Source organism: Phyllostomus discolor, chromosome 10 (assembly GCF_004126475.2).
Source record: "Phyllostomus discolor isolate MPI-MPIP mPhyDis1 chromosome 10, mPhyDis1.pri.v3, whole genome shotgun sequence".
In the NCBI taxonomy this organism is placed as follows: Eukaryota; Metazoa; Chordata; class Mammalia; order Chiroptera; family Phyllostomidae; genus Phyllostomus; species Phyllostomus discolor.
Genome location: NC_040912.2, coordinates 94876519 through 94890440, shown reverse-complemented (window position 1 = coordinate 94890440; position 13922 = coordinate 94876519). Strand labels below are relative to the sequence as shown.

At 63.2% G+C, this 13922-nt stretch overlaps 1 protein-coding gene across 1 annotated transcript in view; it reads right to left on the bottom strand.

The window, feature by feature from the left end:
• Positions 1-382: 382 nt before the first annotated feature.
• UBE3C (ubiquitin protein ligase E3C) overlaps positions 383-13922 on the bottom strand; it is a 68178-nt gene continuing 54638 nt past the window's right edge. The window contains 5 exon segments of the mRNA XM_028525670.2: positions 383-1877; positions 4483-4613; positions 9766-9832; positions 9919-10107; positions 11485-11697. Of these exon segments, the coding sequence (XP_028381471.1) occupies positions 1707-1877; positions 4483-4613; positions 9766-9832; positions 9919-10107; positions 11485-11697 (771 nt within the window). The 3' untranslated portion in view covers positions 383-1706.

The following is a 13922-nucleotide window of genomic DNA, read 5'->3' as shown; positions in this document are numbered from 1 at the left end:
CCTCCCAGCACACGGGCAGGGGGCCAGGGGCAGCCTGGTGAGCCTCGCTCAGCGTGCCGGGGGAGCACACTCGACTTTCACCAACATGCCAGCCCTGGTCAACACCTCGTGGCTGTGGTTTCCCCAGGGCAGAACGAACCAAATGCAGGGACTGGGGCGTGACCCCAACACAACCTTGGGGGAAAACATTTAAGTAAAACCTACCCAGGAAAATGTAGAGATAAGTAAATAAGCTCAGAATACCCAAGGGGGAAAAAAACCCAAATTAAGTGTAACTGCCCATTTCGGTCCCTGGTATTTCCAAAATACTGATGATAAAATTCACAAACTAACTGGTAAGTAAAGAAGATACAGAACATCCAATGAAAACCAACCTCAAATGAAAATAAAACCAAGGACAAACCCTAATTATTTTATTTCTGTGTATCAAGACTACAAATAGCATTTAACACTTAATTTATTATTTAGATTAAGAAATTACACATTTGTTTCGATAACGGTCATTGTCTCGGAAGTGTCGCTCAGTCCCCGCATCCAAACGTGTATTGCTCATCTGGTCAACGCAGGGGGCAGCCCGGCGCCCCCCACGGGGACGCGCTGCCGGGGGTTGGAGCCGCGCCGAGGTCCCGCCCAGCGTCGGCAAGGGCCCCGCCCCATTTCCACAGACCCGGGTAGCCCACCACCAAGTCCGGTCCTGATAAAGTGCCCATCTCGCGGGAATTACAGCGCTCCTCCCCTGGATGCATGTCGGGGGACTGTCCCGTCTTCCTTCGAAGCAGCACCGTTGAGGGGGCGAAGGGGGCGGGAGGGTGGCGAGTCACCGACGTCCAGGGAGAGAACGTGCGGCCCAGGGGCGAGGGGGGCGGGCCGCAGGGCGAAGGCGCGGCCGCCACTTTGGTTCAAGTGACTGGATCGATCTCAGTGTCTCTCCTCCCACGTCGCCGTTCACGGGAGGCCGCACGTGTGCTGAGCCGTGGGGGCTGGACGGAGACCCCTCTCCTGAAAGCTCCCCAGGCACAGAGTGCAGGCAGGGGAAGGAACGAAGTGCCCGCCGCGCACACCCCCGCGCCGCGACACCGGACCGCCAGGATGCAGGTCGACGGAACGCCCCACGTGAGCGTGCCGGCCCCCCCGGGAGCGATGGCTTAAAGAGCACAAGTAAAACACCACCACGCCTCTCTCCTCCAAACCTCGCCGCTTTGGGAAAAGGCAGCAGGAAAAATGCCTTCAGTTTGAACAGTCAGGCTTGTAAACAGTTCGGCCACACGGGAAGCCGCGGCCCCTGAGAGTCAGCCCCCACCTCCCAGACCCTGTGCCCCGCAGACCAGAGCCCGCCTGCCCCAGCAGCTGCGCCCAGGGGCCCCACCCAGGGCCCCCCGGCTGAGGAGGGCCCGGAACCCACCAGCAAAGCCAAAGCTGCATCTTTGGTTAATTCCGCTGAGTCGCCACTAGCCTCACAACTGTGCTCCTCTCGGCAGTGTTCCTAAATCAGCCGCGTGGCACCTAACGTTTGTTATTGTAAGTTATCTGAAAAGCAACGTCAACCTAAGCAAGGGACCATGACCTAAGTCATTTACAAACTGGAGGGGGTGACAGAGAGGGGCAGGGGAGCCGTGGGGGTGCAGCCTGAGCGCTTCGGCCCGGGAGGAGCTACTCACGACAGAGGCGCGCAGCTTCTGGGCGCGGGTGGGCCCGCCTGGGCCGGCTCAGCTCAGCTCGAAGCCGGCCGCGCACTCGATGGCGTACAGCAGCTTGCTGCGCAGCAGAGACTCGTCGTGGAACTCGGGGAGCTTCAGCAGGTTCATGCAGGTGCTGGCCGTGGGCAGCCGCTCCAGGTCGGAGCCGCCGTGGTGGATGCAGAAGGCCGGGTACAGCTCCTGGAAGACAGCGCCCGCCAGTACGGCCGTCAGTCCGCTTCCAGACAGCTGGGCGCACAGCGCCGGAAGGGGTGCACACCCACGTGACCGCGTGCCCAGCCACACGGTGGCCTGCTAGCCAGGGCGGGGCAGGTGGGGAGCACACAGGAGCCACGTTGTGCTCTGACGGAAACGCCTGGGAGCGCAGACCCCGCCCCGCCCGCCAGCACGCAACCGGACAGCTGCTGCCCTGCCTACCGGCCGCCCGGGCTCCCGCACGTGTCGGGTTCAGCATGTGCTCTCTGACTGAGGGAAGTTGGCCGCGTGGACGGCCACGCAGTGCGGGACGCAGAGACCATGGGCCGGACCCCAGGGCGCGCCATCTACCTCCAGTTCACAGGCCACCCCAAGCGTCTCACAAAAGCGTCAGACAGGAGTCCGGAGAGAAACAGGGAACGCATCTGTTATCTTTATCATCATCATCACCATCATCATCATCATCTAGTGCTCTGGGCACAGCGGGAGCACTGCTTTCCTCAGCTGCTTTAAATAAAGTGAAACAAAAGCACCCAGCACCGGCTCCGCAACGGCAGGGTCAGTGAGCATGGTGACGGCCATGCAACCGGGGAACGAAGGCGTGAAATGTATTTGCAGTCAAATGCCACATTGTAGTGTTTCTTCCTAAGGCTAACGGACCCCTACTCGGAGTCCGAGAGTACAAGAACGCACTTCTGCCCGCACCGAGGCAGGGCGCCATCTCAGGCGGGACAGAGCGGGCACCGCGGGAATCTGTCTTAGTTCGGGGTGACAAAGACCCGCCCTTCGTGGTGCGGCCCAAAGGCGGCGTCACGACCTCCTGCGGCAGAACACCGACGGTTTTGTCGGGAGCAATCACGTGCACGAAACGCACTGAACTCGGATTTGCTCCGGAAGGTGTTCTTCCGCTCCGACAACCCGGCACTGCGGCGTTTCGGGCTGACGCGTGCGCCGCCTGCTGTCCCGGGGCTGCGGCGGGAGCCGGGCTCCTCCGCCCTCCGCCGGCACCCTGCCCACCGGACAGCGTGCAGACTGAGGCGGGTTGGACACGTGAAGTCCAACTCATGACAACTCAGCTCCACACCTAACAGACTTTAGTTTTTATGTACTGATTTGAGAGAGAGATTTGTTGCTCCACTCACTGATGCATCATCACTGGTTGAGTCTTTGTGCCCTGACCAGGATCGAACCCACAACCCTGGTGCACGGGGAGCTGCCCTCACCCAACGGAGCACCGGGGGCGCCCTGCGGAAAACACCGGTGGTCACTGGAAACAGCCTGAACTAGGAAGAGCGCCCCAGGGCCCCGAGAGCGCCGCCCCCAGCGCAGGCCTGCAGTGCTGACGTCAGAGGGGAGGCGGCCCGCCCCGCACGGCCCGCCTGTGCGCACGCGCCGCACGCATGGGCCCGCGCGCCACACGAACGGGCTGCACCGCCGCCCACAGGCCGTCGGGGTCTGGGATGGCACCATCACCCCCAAGGGCCCGCTCCCCTCGGCCCCAGGCAACCACTGCCCTGCTCGAGTCTGGACCCGGAGCGGTCACACGTGTTGCCCGTGTCCCTCTCCTCCCCCCGGCACGATGTCTTCACGTGTGCGCGGGGCTGTGTGAGGCGCCGAGTTCCTCTGAACTCCTGGGTGGACCCCTGGGTGGACACCGGGATGCCTAGCGCCCGGGACGGACGTGCGGGCGGTCCCCGGTGTGTGGCAGCGTAAGGAGTGCGGCTCTGGCACCCCGCAGGGAGCCACTGCGCTTTCCGAGTCAGGCGCATTCCCGGGAGCGGCTGCGCCCCCTCACGCCGAGGGTCAGTCGGGCTGACCGGCCCGTGCCCCGGGGAGATGCCAGTGACACGGCGTGCAGCCGGGGGCGGGAGCCGGGCGGGGACGTGGGCTCTCGCGGGCGCTAGAACATCGGGTGTGTTTCTGCCTCCCCGCCTCCCGCCGAGCGTGACCCCTGGTAGTTCTCGGGGCTGCCGAGGCTGCGGGGCCAGGACATGGTGCGGGAGCCAGCCTTGCTGCATGCCCCTCTGTGATGATTCGGCATGGTTAAGGAGGTGTTTGCGTTTTAGGGAACCAGCAGGAACACCGGTGCCTCCACAGACCCCCACAAAAGGCCCCGAAAAGGGACAGACGGACAGAGCAATGGGGCCGGGCAGGCTGCGGCGTTCTCTGCCCAGTCCCGGCAGCTCCTCTGTAGGTCTGGAAGGTGCCGTGAGGCCAGGTAACCAGGCACACCGGTGAGCCACCGGGAAACACGCACTTCTGCTCACGCCCCTCCTCCCCGAACACACTGCCCACTTCCAGCACGTGTCCCAGTGGTGCGCGGCCCGCTGGGTGTGCTCCCGGGCAGCACGGCCGCGGGCGGCCGCCGGGAGTGCGGGAGGGCAGCGGATGGACCGGCCCCAGGCTGCAGGCCGCGACACGGAGGCTGCAGTGCTGCAGACACAGTACAAATCAATGGCCTGGCGCCACCGAACTGCGGCACACTCACGTCACCGCCCTGGACACGCCGCACCCCGCTGCCTTGGAGCCCACGGGCTGTCCCGCCGCCTCCCCGCCCGGGGCTTTCAGAGCAAACCTGCAGGGGCCGTACCTTGAACCCCAAGAGCGGGGGCCGGGAGCAGCTGGTGACGAACTTGAGCAGCTTCCGCTTCTCCTCGTCCGTGAACCCCTCCACGACGCGCCAGAAGACCCGGATCACAGGGTGGTCGGCAGAGTAGCCCCCTGACAAGACAAGCGCGTCCCCGTCACACGGGCCACGTGCAGAGGCCGGCTCTCCTGCGGGCCGAGCACGGGCAGCACGGCCACCCCTCCCAGCTCCCCCTCATGTCTCTGGGGGTGGCGCTGCAGCCCCAAGGGGACAGAGCCTCTGCCGGGGCCAGGACGGGGCACCTGCAGTCAGGGGACAGCCCGCAGCACGAGAGGCTGCCGGGCTCTGGGCCCCAGGTGCATGCTGGGGGCACAGGGCGACCTGAGGAGCGGCGCCAGAGCAGCGGGAGGGGCCCCACACCTGACGGGGTGGGGGCGGGGGCGGGGGCAGACTGGGGACTCTGTGCGGAACAGCTGCGTATCCCGTCCTCCCGGCTCAGCATCCCCTCCCTCCCGGTCCCGACAGCCAGGCCGGAGCATGGTGATTAGACCACTATTCTGGAGTGTAACTTCTGCTCCTTACAGCTTTTAATCTGCTTAAGTGCTTCCTAAAACTGAAATAATTGCCTTATATTGTTCTCTCATTGTTAATATACTACAGAAATAACATCAATAAAATATCTTAAGTGCATTAATTGGCACCAAAATGAATATGATAATATTTTAGAACTATTTACTGGAAGAGCTAAGATCACTAGAGGCAGGGCTCTCTGTGCAGACAGGGAATGCAAACAACCCAGGACAACTTCTTGGCAAAGGACAGGCTGGGCTGACCTCATTTCTCTACACTTACGGCTTGACAGTGGGGACAGTGTGACCTCAGATTATTTGCCTTTGCATAAACACCAGAGTTCAAGTTTAGAGCAACACGGATTAATTACAGAAAGGGCAGGTACATGCACACACACACTCACACACGTGTTTATAGGAATACATGACTTTAGCAAATTTACGGAGTTTGCAAGCCCCGCGTCGACGCAGTTTCGGGATATCTCCATTCCCTCAGCAAACCCACGGCCGCCCGCAGGCCACTGGCGCCTGCGGTCCATCCGAGCAGACGCCCCGCCCGCACGGAGCCCTGTTCACGGGCCGGGAGACTCCCACGCTGTCCCGGCCCGGAACCGAGTCGGAGTCCCCGCGGAGGGCAGGCTGGGAAACAGCACCCCACAGCACAGAGGGCGGGAGGGAGGCTGGTTCCGACGTTTAAGAACTGCAGTAAAGGAACGCACGACCCGCCACTGAGGCCACTGCTCAGTGGCGTCGGCCACACTCGCCGAGCAGGGCCCTCCCCGCGCCGGCCCCCTCCGCCTACGTCAGCGCCCAGGAGGAAGGCCCGCTGCAGGTCGCTCGGGCCGAGTCCTACAGCCCGTGTCCCTCGGCAGGGCGGCGCCAGGGCTCACCTCGCGGTGACTCGTGCGTGAGCCTCACTTCTCCGAGCCGCGCATGCCACGCCTGCCCACTGGTCGGCCCCGCCTCCTGCACGCGGCGCGGGTGTGAGCCCCCGCGGGCGCCCGGGCGGGCCCCTGCCCTGCTCCCTGTGCCAGGCTCGCCAGGCAGTGCTGCGCCCAGACCTCCGGGAGCCACCGGACCACCCGCCACAGCGGCTGCTTCAGGTCCCCAGAGCACAGTTGGGGGCCCGTTCCTGCTGTCCTCACCAACCAGGCACTTCCCGTGCGTGTGGGGGTCACTTCGGGTGCTTCCTGTCCCGGTCTGCAGCTCGTCCGGCCACTTCCTCGCCGGCATCTCTGGAAGCCCAGGTCTCTAACGTTGAGGAGGGCCGATGTTCCATCAGGGTCTCTTCTCCGGATCCCGCTTTCGGGCAGAACTCTGCCCGACCCAAGAGCCACGAAGGTCCCCTCCCTCGAGTCACAGCCACAGGCCTTCGGCCCTGTGCCACAAGGTCCACACTCACACTCCCCTCTGGGCCTCGTCCCAGCAGCAGCGCCCGGTCGGAAAGCCGGTGAGCATGACAGAGGGGCTTGCTTCTGAACTCCCTGCGCGCACCCGCCATGTCGGCGTACGGTGTCCCGGGCAGAGCCTGGCCGCTGCGGCTCTGCCCCACGGGACCGCTGCGGCTCCCTCAGGCCCTTCACGTCTCCAGACGCCACTTAAAACCGGCCCACTGGCTTCCAGTCGGCCCGCGGATCCCGGGGTGAGGGCTGCATTACGCCTGCACGTTGACTCGGGGACTTGGACAGATCCTCTCCCACCTGCGTTTTCCGAGCACCGCGAGCAAGTCCTGCGCTCCCTGCGCCGACCCCGCACTCCCTCCTCCCCGATGCGGCTTTGCACAGAGGTGCTCCGCGACCTCCGCTCTCCACAGGCACGCGGAGATGGAGCCGGCTCCCACACACCGGCCGGCGGTGCAGTCTGCCGAGACCACTCGTGAGTCCCAGCGTGCTTCCCCTCCCTGCGCTCACGTAGTCTGTGCAAACCTTTACTTCCTCCGCTTCCTCTCGTCCGAGCGGGACGCCCCTGCCCACCGCCCCCCCCACCCCGCCTGTGTCACCTCACTGTCCCTGCCGGACCCCGTGCGGTGCTGGGCAGGACGAGAGCAGGCACCTTTGGCTCAGCAGGGAGCACAGGGCCCTCCGCCGGCCGGTGCGCCACCGGCTGTGAACTCCTCTGGGCGTCCGTCCTGTGTCCGCTTCAGGGAGACCCCTGCCCTGGCCGGCCGAGGAGCGTCACCCTGCACGGGCGGGGGCGGCCCCGGAGCGCCCCTCTCCTCTGCAGCTGCTGCGGCAGTCACGGGGGCTCTGTGCTCCCCGTCTCCAGCGCTGAGCTCCGCACCAGTGCGTTTCACGTGGACATGAACCTGATATCGTCTCGGGAAGCACTCCTCGATTTAACAATTTTTATGTGTTGCTGACCACATTTTAATAATTTTCAGTTTTGCCTCTGTGTTCATGAGGAATAGTAACCTACAACTCCCTCTTCTTTGTTACTTTTTCCTGCCTTTGACATCAGGCTACTACGGATTTTTGAGGAGAGGAGCCCTCCCCTCACTCAGCCACAGCTGGACGTCCTGCACAGGATGCACATTTCTGACTTACATATTAAAAGAAATGCGCATTTGCCCTGGCTGGTGTGGCTCAGTGGATTGAGAGCTGGCCTGAGAACCGAAGGGTTGCCGGTTCGATTCCCAGTCAGGGCACAGGCCGGGCCTGCAGGCTCTGTCCCCATTCAAGGTGCACGTGATCGACGTCTCTCTCCCACCAAGGCTGCTCTCCCGACTCCCCCACAAAACCAGCAAACACGCCTTCAGGGGAGGATTAAAAACAGGTACAATGAAGAAAAATAAAGGAAAAAATTGCCTGTTATTTCATTAATTATGAATGATTACTACCATCTTCTGAAACTTGAGTAGATTTTAAATATCCTTGGACTTAGAAAGTAAATTATGCACAATGTATCTATTCACACAGTAGAGAAACAAAATTTTAAAAAATATGTGTTTATGTTTAGAGAGAGGGGAAGAGAGGGAGGAAGAGAGGTAGAGAAACATCACTGTGTGGTTGTCCCTCACACACCCCCTGCTGGGGACCTGGCCCACAACCCAGGCACGTGCCCTGACTGGGAATCGAACCGGCAGCCTCTCAGTTTGCAGGCCAGTGCTTAATTCCCTGACCCATGCCAGCCAGGACAGAAAACAAAATTTTAAACAAGCAAAACTGACTTGTAATCTCAGGACCACTTATCGACTTCGCTTCTACCTTGTTCAAGTTCGCTTTCACACCCAGATGTGGGTCGCAGGGCACGTGCCGCTCCCCGACACATGGCATGCTCTGCAGTGCCCATGCACATAACGGAGACAGACGCAGTGGCTCACGACCGAGATGACTGTCACGGCACGTGTTTAAGGCTCTGCACAGGTTTCCACAGATGAGCGAAGAGAACAAAGGGTAAATGTATCCTCACCTACACTCAAAGGTCTGGACTCTTTCCTGTGAGCCATATTCATTCTAATTTCACCCCAAAAATCTTCAGATCCTTTAGCATGTAATTTAACTTCTGGGCTTCTCATTTTAAAAAAAAGGACGTTAGCCCCGGCTGCTGTGGCTCAGTGGACTGAGCACCAGCTTGCAAACCAAAGGGTCACCGGTTTGATTCCCAGTCAGGACACAGGCCTGGGCTGCGGGCCAGGTCCCTAGTGGTGGGCATGCGGGAGGCAACCACACACTGATGGTTCTCTCCCTTTCTCCCTCCCTTCCGTCTCTCTAAAATAAAAGACTTTACACATAGGTGGAAACGTAAATGAGGCTGTTTATTACAGTGGGAAGTCAAGTCACACGCACCTGCTTCAAGCACCTCAGCGGGGAACCCTTCACGCCCCGACGCTCACCAAACAGAAGCCCCGCCCCAAGCTGCGCGGAGACGCCAGGTGGGACCGGGACCGCAGAGTGGGCGAGGGCGGCGGACCGAGTCGCCAGGGGCTGCGGCAGGGCCTGTTTCTCTTTCTCTTTCCATTGCTCCCACACGCACCACGGGGTTCATTTAAAGGTTCACAAACGCCCGGGGCGCACTGACCGCGGCACTCGCACTGCGGCTTCCACCTGCCGCTCCTGTGACGGCCGGCGTGGCCGAGGGCCTCTCCATGTGCTCACCGGCCACGTGTGCGGCTCTGGGCTTTCGTTTTCTTGAAAAGCGGACACATTTAATTTAATCAAAAAATAAAGATTCCAATGAGGCCCAATTTTTAGGCTGCTTTGTTTTTCCTTTCAGTTTTTCTTTTGTTAGTGGGCTTCTGGGGGCTGGCGCTGCTTCTAAAAGGGAAAGCCTGGAAGCAGCCCGCACCCCCAGGCAGAGGGAGACCCCACGGGGTGCGCAGGAGCTGCGTCTGTGCGCAGATGTGCACAGGGACTCGCAGGGGGGGGGGGCGGCGGAGAGACAGACATCAGACAGGACCAGGACCAGGACCAGGAAGGGCTGCGGCTGTGGCCTCACCACAGGTTTTAAAACTGCCGTTTTCTCAGCCCTCACTCGAGGACGTGTTTTTGTTGCTCTCAGAGAAAGGGGGGAGGAGGGGAGAGAGAAACACGGATGTGGGAGAGAGGCACCCCTGCTGGCTTCCGCCCGGACGCGTCTGCACCGGGGATCGAACCCGCAGCCCTCCGGCTGCAGGCTCACCACTGCCGTGGAACCGCAGGGCTGGGAACGCGCCGCCCACGTGAGAACGGGCACCGGCGACGTGTCCGGGCAGAAGGGGCACGCAGCAGCGGCAACGCACCTGAGTAGTTGGTGAAGGATTTCAGGTCCTCCAGACTGATGGGCACCTGGGCCCCGGAAATCAGCACCTGAAAGAAGAACAGCTTGTGGAACCGCCGGCGGGGCGAGGGAGCGGTCAGCACGACGGCGTCCCCGGGCGCGGCGGGCCGCAGACCTGGATCTCCTGCTGGTCGAACATGCGCAGCCACTCGAGGTTGACCACGTTGGCCAGGCCCTGGCGGAAGGCCAGGCAGTGCTGGCGGATCTGCCGGTTCAGCCTGTAGTCGGCCACCAGGTGGATGTACGCGATGCGGTTCGCGCTGGTGACGGGGATGTCTTTCCCACCGGACTTCAGCTCCACGACCTGTGAGTGTTAACACAAGGGTCTTAAAGCCCTCAGAGCAGGACCACAGGGTGAGTGAGAGCCCGGAAGGACCACCTTCTGGAAGCTGGGCGCAGCTGCTCTGCAAAGGGGCGCCTGGGCGGCGAGCGGTGCACCGGGCACGCCCAGCCCTCCCCACAGGCCCTGACCGCCCTGCGGTCACCACAGCACGAAGGGGCCACAGCAGCGTCACCACGGCCCTTCTGTTCACACCACCAGGAACCATGAAGGGCCAAGCTCCAAACCAAAGGCCCCGAACCAAAGGCCCCCTGAGTCGGGGGGCGGAAGGCACTCTGGGGCCAGCACAGCCGCAGGACTGAGGCTGCGGTGGCAGGAGGACTGGTGCGGCATCTGCCCCGCCCCCCCGACAGCAGTGGAAGGCGACGCGTGAGGACGCCCGAGAACGGGCGACAACCCCGGCCCGCGTGTGCAGTGAAGCAGCGCTCAGCCCCCAAGGCACGACCCCGCCGCCCCGACAGTGCGGGCGGGCTCCAGACGCTGCCCCGAGGAGGCGGTTCCAGCAAAGGTGACAAGGGTGTTGCGGCGTCTCTGACTCCAGCGGCCGCCCGGCCCCCGGAGTCAGAGCCCCGGCTGCTGGGACCGCAGCTCACCGCTCCCTCGCAGCTCGCTTCCCGCCAGGTCGGAAAGGCGCCGGTGGAGGCTGCAGCTCCCCGGACCGACCGGCCTGCCTGAGCACACAGTCAGCCTCCCTAAAGCCCCAGGCCAGCGGAGCTCCACAGGCCACGAGCTGAAGCCCGCTCGTGCCGTCTGCTCTCCTGCATGCCCTCTGAACCTCGGCCCCTTCCACGCCTGATCTGCTGCCCAGGGCAGGCCTCCCCGCACAGCCCCCTGGGTGGTGCCTTCCACCTGACCGAGTCTCACCCCACAGGGGCCTGCCTCCCCCGGGGGTGCGTGCGTGCTCTGCTGGGCCCCCTCCCGGCCCAGCACCGCGAGTGGGTGGACGTCCCGAGAGTCAAGGAGACGAAGGCTGGGTCTGGTGGCCACGGGAGAGGGACAGAACCACCCAAACGGCACTGGCGCAGCTCGCCGGGCGCATGCTTCACCTGGGCAGGGCCGGGAGGGCCCGGGGGCGGTGCCGTTCCGCGGTGAGCCCACCGAACTCCAGGCCCACCCGACACGCGGTGACGCCGCAGCGGGCAGAGCCACCGGCCTGGGAAAGCTGGGCCAGAGACCAGGGAGAGGACACTCAGAGACGCGAGCGCAGTCAAAGACAACCGTGTGTTTGCAGCGAAACCCGACCCCCAAGCCGAGAAGAGGGCCAAGCGACGTGAGCGTGGAGGAGACGCCCCCTCCCAGCAGCCCCGCTACAGCCTGGCAGAACGAGCCCCCGGGCCGCACCTGCGCCTCCCCGAGGTCGTTGTTCACCACAGTGAAGTTCAGCCCCAGCTCCTCCACGTCGCCCTCGTAGCTCTTGAGGAACAGCAGGTTGCGGTACACCTCGGGGTCCAGGGACGCCAGGTGGTGGATGTCCACGTCGGCGCTGGTGCCCAGCAGCTTGGACAGGAAGAAGCCGGCGAAGGGCAGCTCCACCAGCATGTTCTCGTAGAGGGCCTGCAGCGGGACACGGGCGGCGGTCAGCGCTTCCCGGGCCGTCCCCCGGCCTCTGACCTCCGGGAGATGAAGGCGCGTGCACCCCGTGGGGGACAGGGCAGCCTCCCTCTGCGCCAGAGACCGGGGTGCCGGGGCGTGGACTCGGTGGGCGCCGGGTCCGCCACCTGCCCAGCCACAGCTGCGGCGGTCAGTGTGTCAGAGACCCTGCACCAGACTACCACGGTGTTTCAGGGGCTGAAATCACAGAATGTTAGCATGGGTGGAGATTTTTAAAAAGATTTTGTTTAGTTATTTTTAGAGAGGGGAAGAGAGGGAGATGGAGAGGAAGAGAAACATCAGTGTGTGGTTGCCTCTCTCGTGGCCCCCACTGGGGACCCAGCCTAAAACCCAGGCAAGTGCCCTGAATGGGAATTGAACCAGAAACCCTTCTGTTTGCAGACCGGTGCTCAGTCCACTGAGCCACACCAGCCACGGCCCAATGGGGAGTTTTAAGAGCCAAACCATTGCCCTGACCATTGCGGGGCCCAGTGGGTCCCGCTGAGCAAAAGGTCACAGGTTTGATACCCAGCCAGGGCACAGGCCTGGGTTGCTGGTTCGGTTCCTGGTCAGGGCACGCTCTAGAGCAAACGCTGTTTCTCCCCCTTTCTCCCTGCCTTCCCCTCTCTCTAAAAATAAATAAAACCTTAAAACAAAAAAAAGAGCCAATCCCTCCACACTGCAACAGCGGCTGGTAAGCCCGTCCTGCAAAGGGCTTTTTGGCTGGGCCGGGCTCCTGGCGCTGCCGTCACAACACGCCACAAACCGAGGGGCGGGAACAGCAGAAACGCACCGTGCCACAGCTCTGGGGGCCACGAGTCCACGGTCAGGGTGTCCTGGGCCACACCCGTCCCTAAGGCTCAGGGACGGGCCTCTCCTGCCCCTGCCCGACTGCCCAGTGAACTGGGCCTGTGCCCACTCCCTCCCACCCGTGGTTGTCCCGGGTCTGAGCCCCTGTCCTCTTACAGCGACACCGACACTGGACTCGGGTCCCTCAGCGAGCCAGTATGACCTCACCTGAGCGTGACCACAGGGTGAACACTCTTATTAGAAATAAGGCCGTGTCCTCAGCTATGGGGTGTGAGGACTGAAGCTTTTTTGGGGGGTGGCACAACCCCACGGTCTCAGACCCTCCACCCAACTGTGCCTTCGGAGGACGAGAGAGGGCCGCTGCGGCCAGCGCTGCACCCACTGACTCCCGACAGAAGCAGCACCGCTCTCTGCGCTTGCCCGGCAGCCACGGGGGAGGGGCGCTCACGCGGACCGACCACGCCCCCTCTGGCACGGAGCCGCCGGGCCCTGGGGCTGGGGGCGTGGTCCAGGCAGCAAGAGTCAGCAGGTGGCAAGACCCCACACGCCCGGACGCCAGGCCAGTACATCTCCCCTCCTGAGTTCCTGCTCACCTCTGCACTGAAGGACCTCAGAGCGCACCTGCCTCTGCACCTGTTCACAGTCGAGTGTCCGTCACAGGTAGGGGAGAGCACACCGCGGTCAGGCGCGGCTGGAGGAACCACCTAACTGGCCTGACCACGGCTGTGAGATGACCCTCCTCCAATCAGGGAGCAGAACACCCGCAGGCGCCCAGCACGCCGGGCCCTCACCGCACTCTGCCGCCACCACGGGCACGCCTCGCCGGCTGCAGACTTCCACCACGGTTACACAGGCCTTGCTCCCTCCTTCACACCGGACTTCTCACTGCCTGCCCCTTGGGACTCACCCAGGCTGCCGTCTGTGCCTGCTCCCCGAGTGTGGCTCCCGTGCGCACGCCCTGTGCAGGTCCCCGAGAGCCCTTCTGTGGGCCTGCCCCCCTGGGGACCCCCAGAGAGGCTCTGTGGGCAGGGAAGTGCTGGGCTGCGGGCCTGCTTTCCAGAACGCAGTGACCGTGTCACCAGGACTGCCATGCGGGTGGGAGGTGCCCGGCCCACCCCCACTGGGGACGCAGGGTTGTCACCGCGCCTGGTCTCGTGTCACCCAGACAACCAGCGTGTGAGGTGGCATTCCATGTGGGACCCCTGTGCCACCTCCGGCACAGGTGGGGGCGGGGGCTGCGAGTTTCCCCACACAGCGAATGCCCCAGGAGCCCAGGTGGGGGCCTGTGGCTGCGGGCTGCGGCCACGAGCCAGCCTGCGCCCGAGCGGCAGGCACATCCGTCTCCCCTCCTCGGGAGGACCAGCTGGGGCCACCGCAAA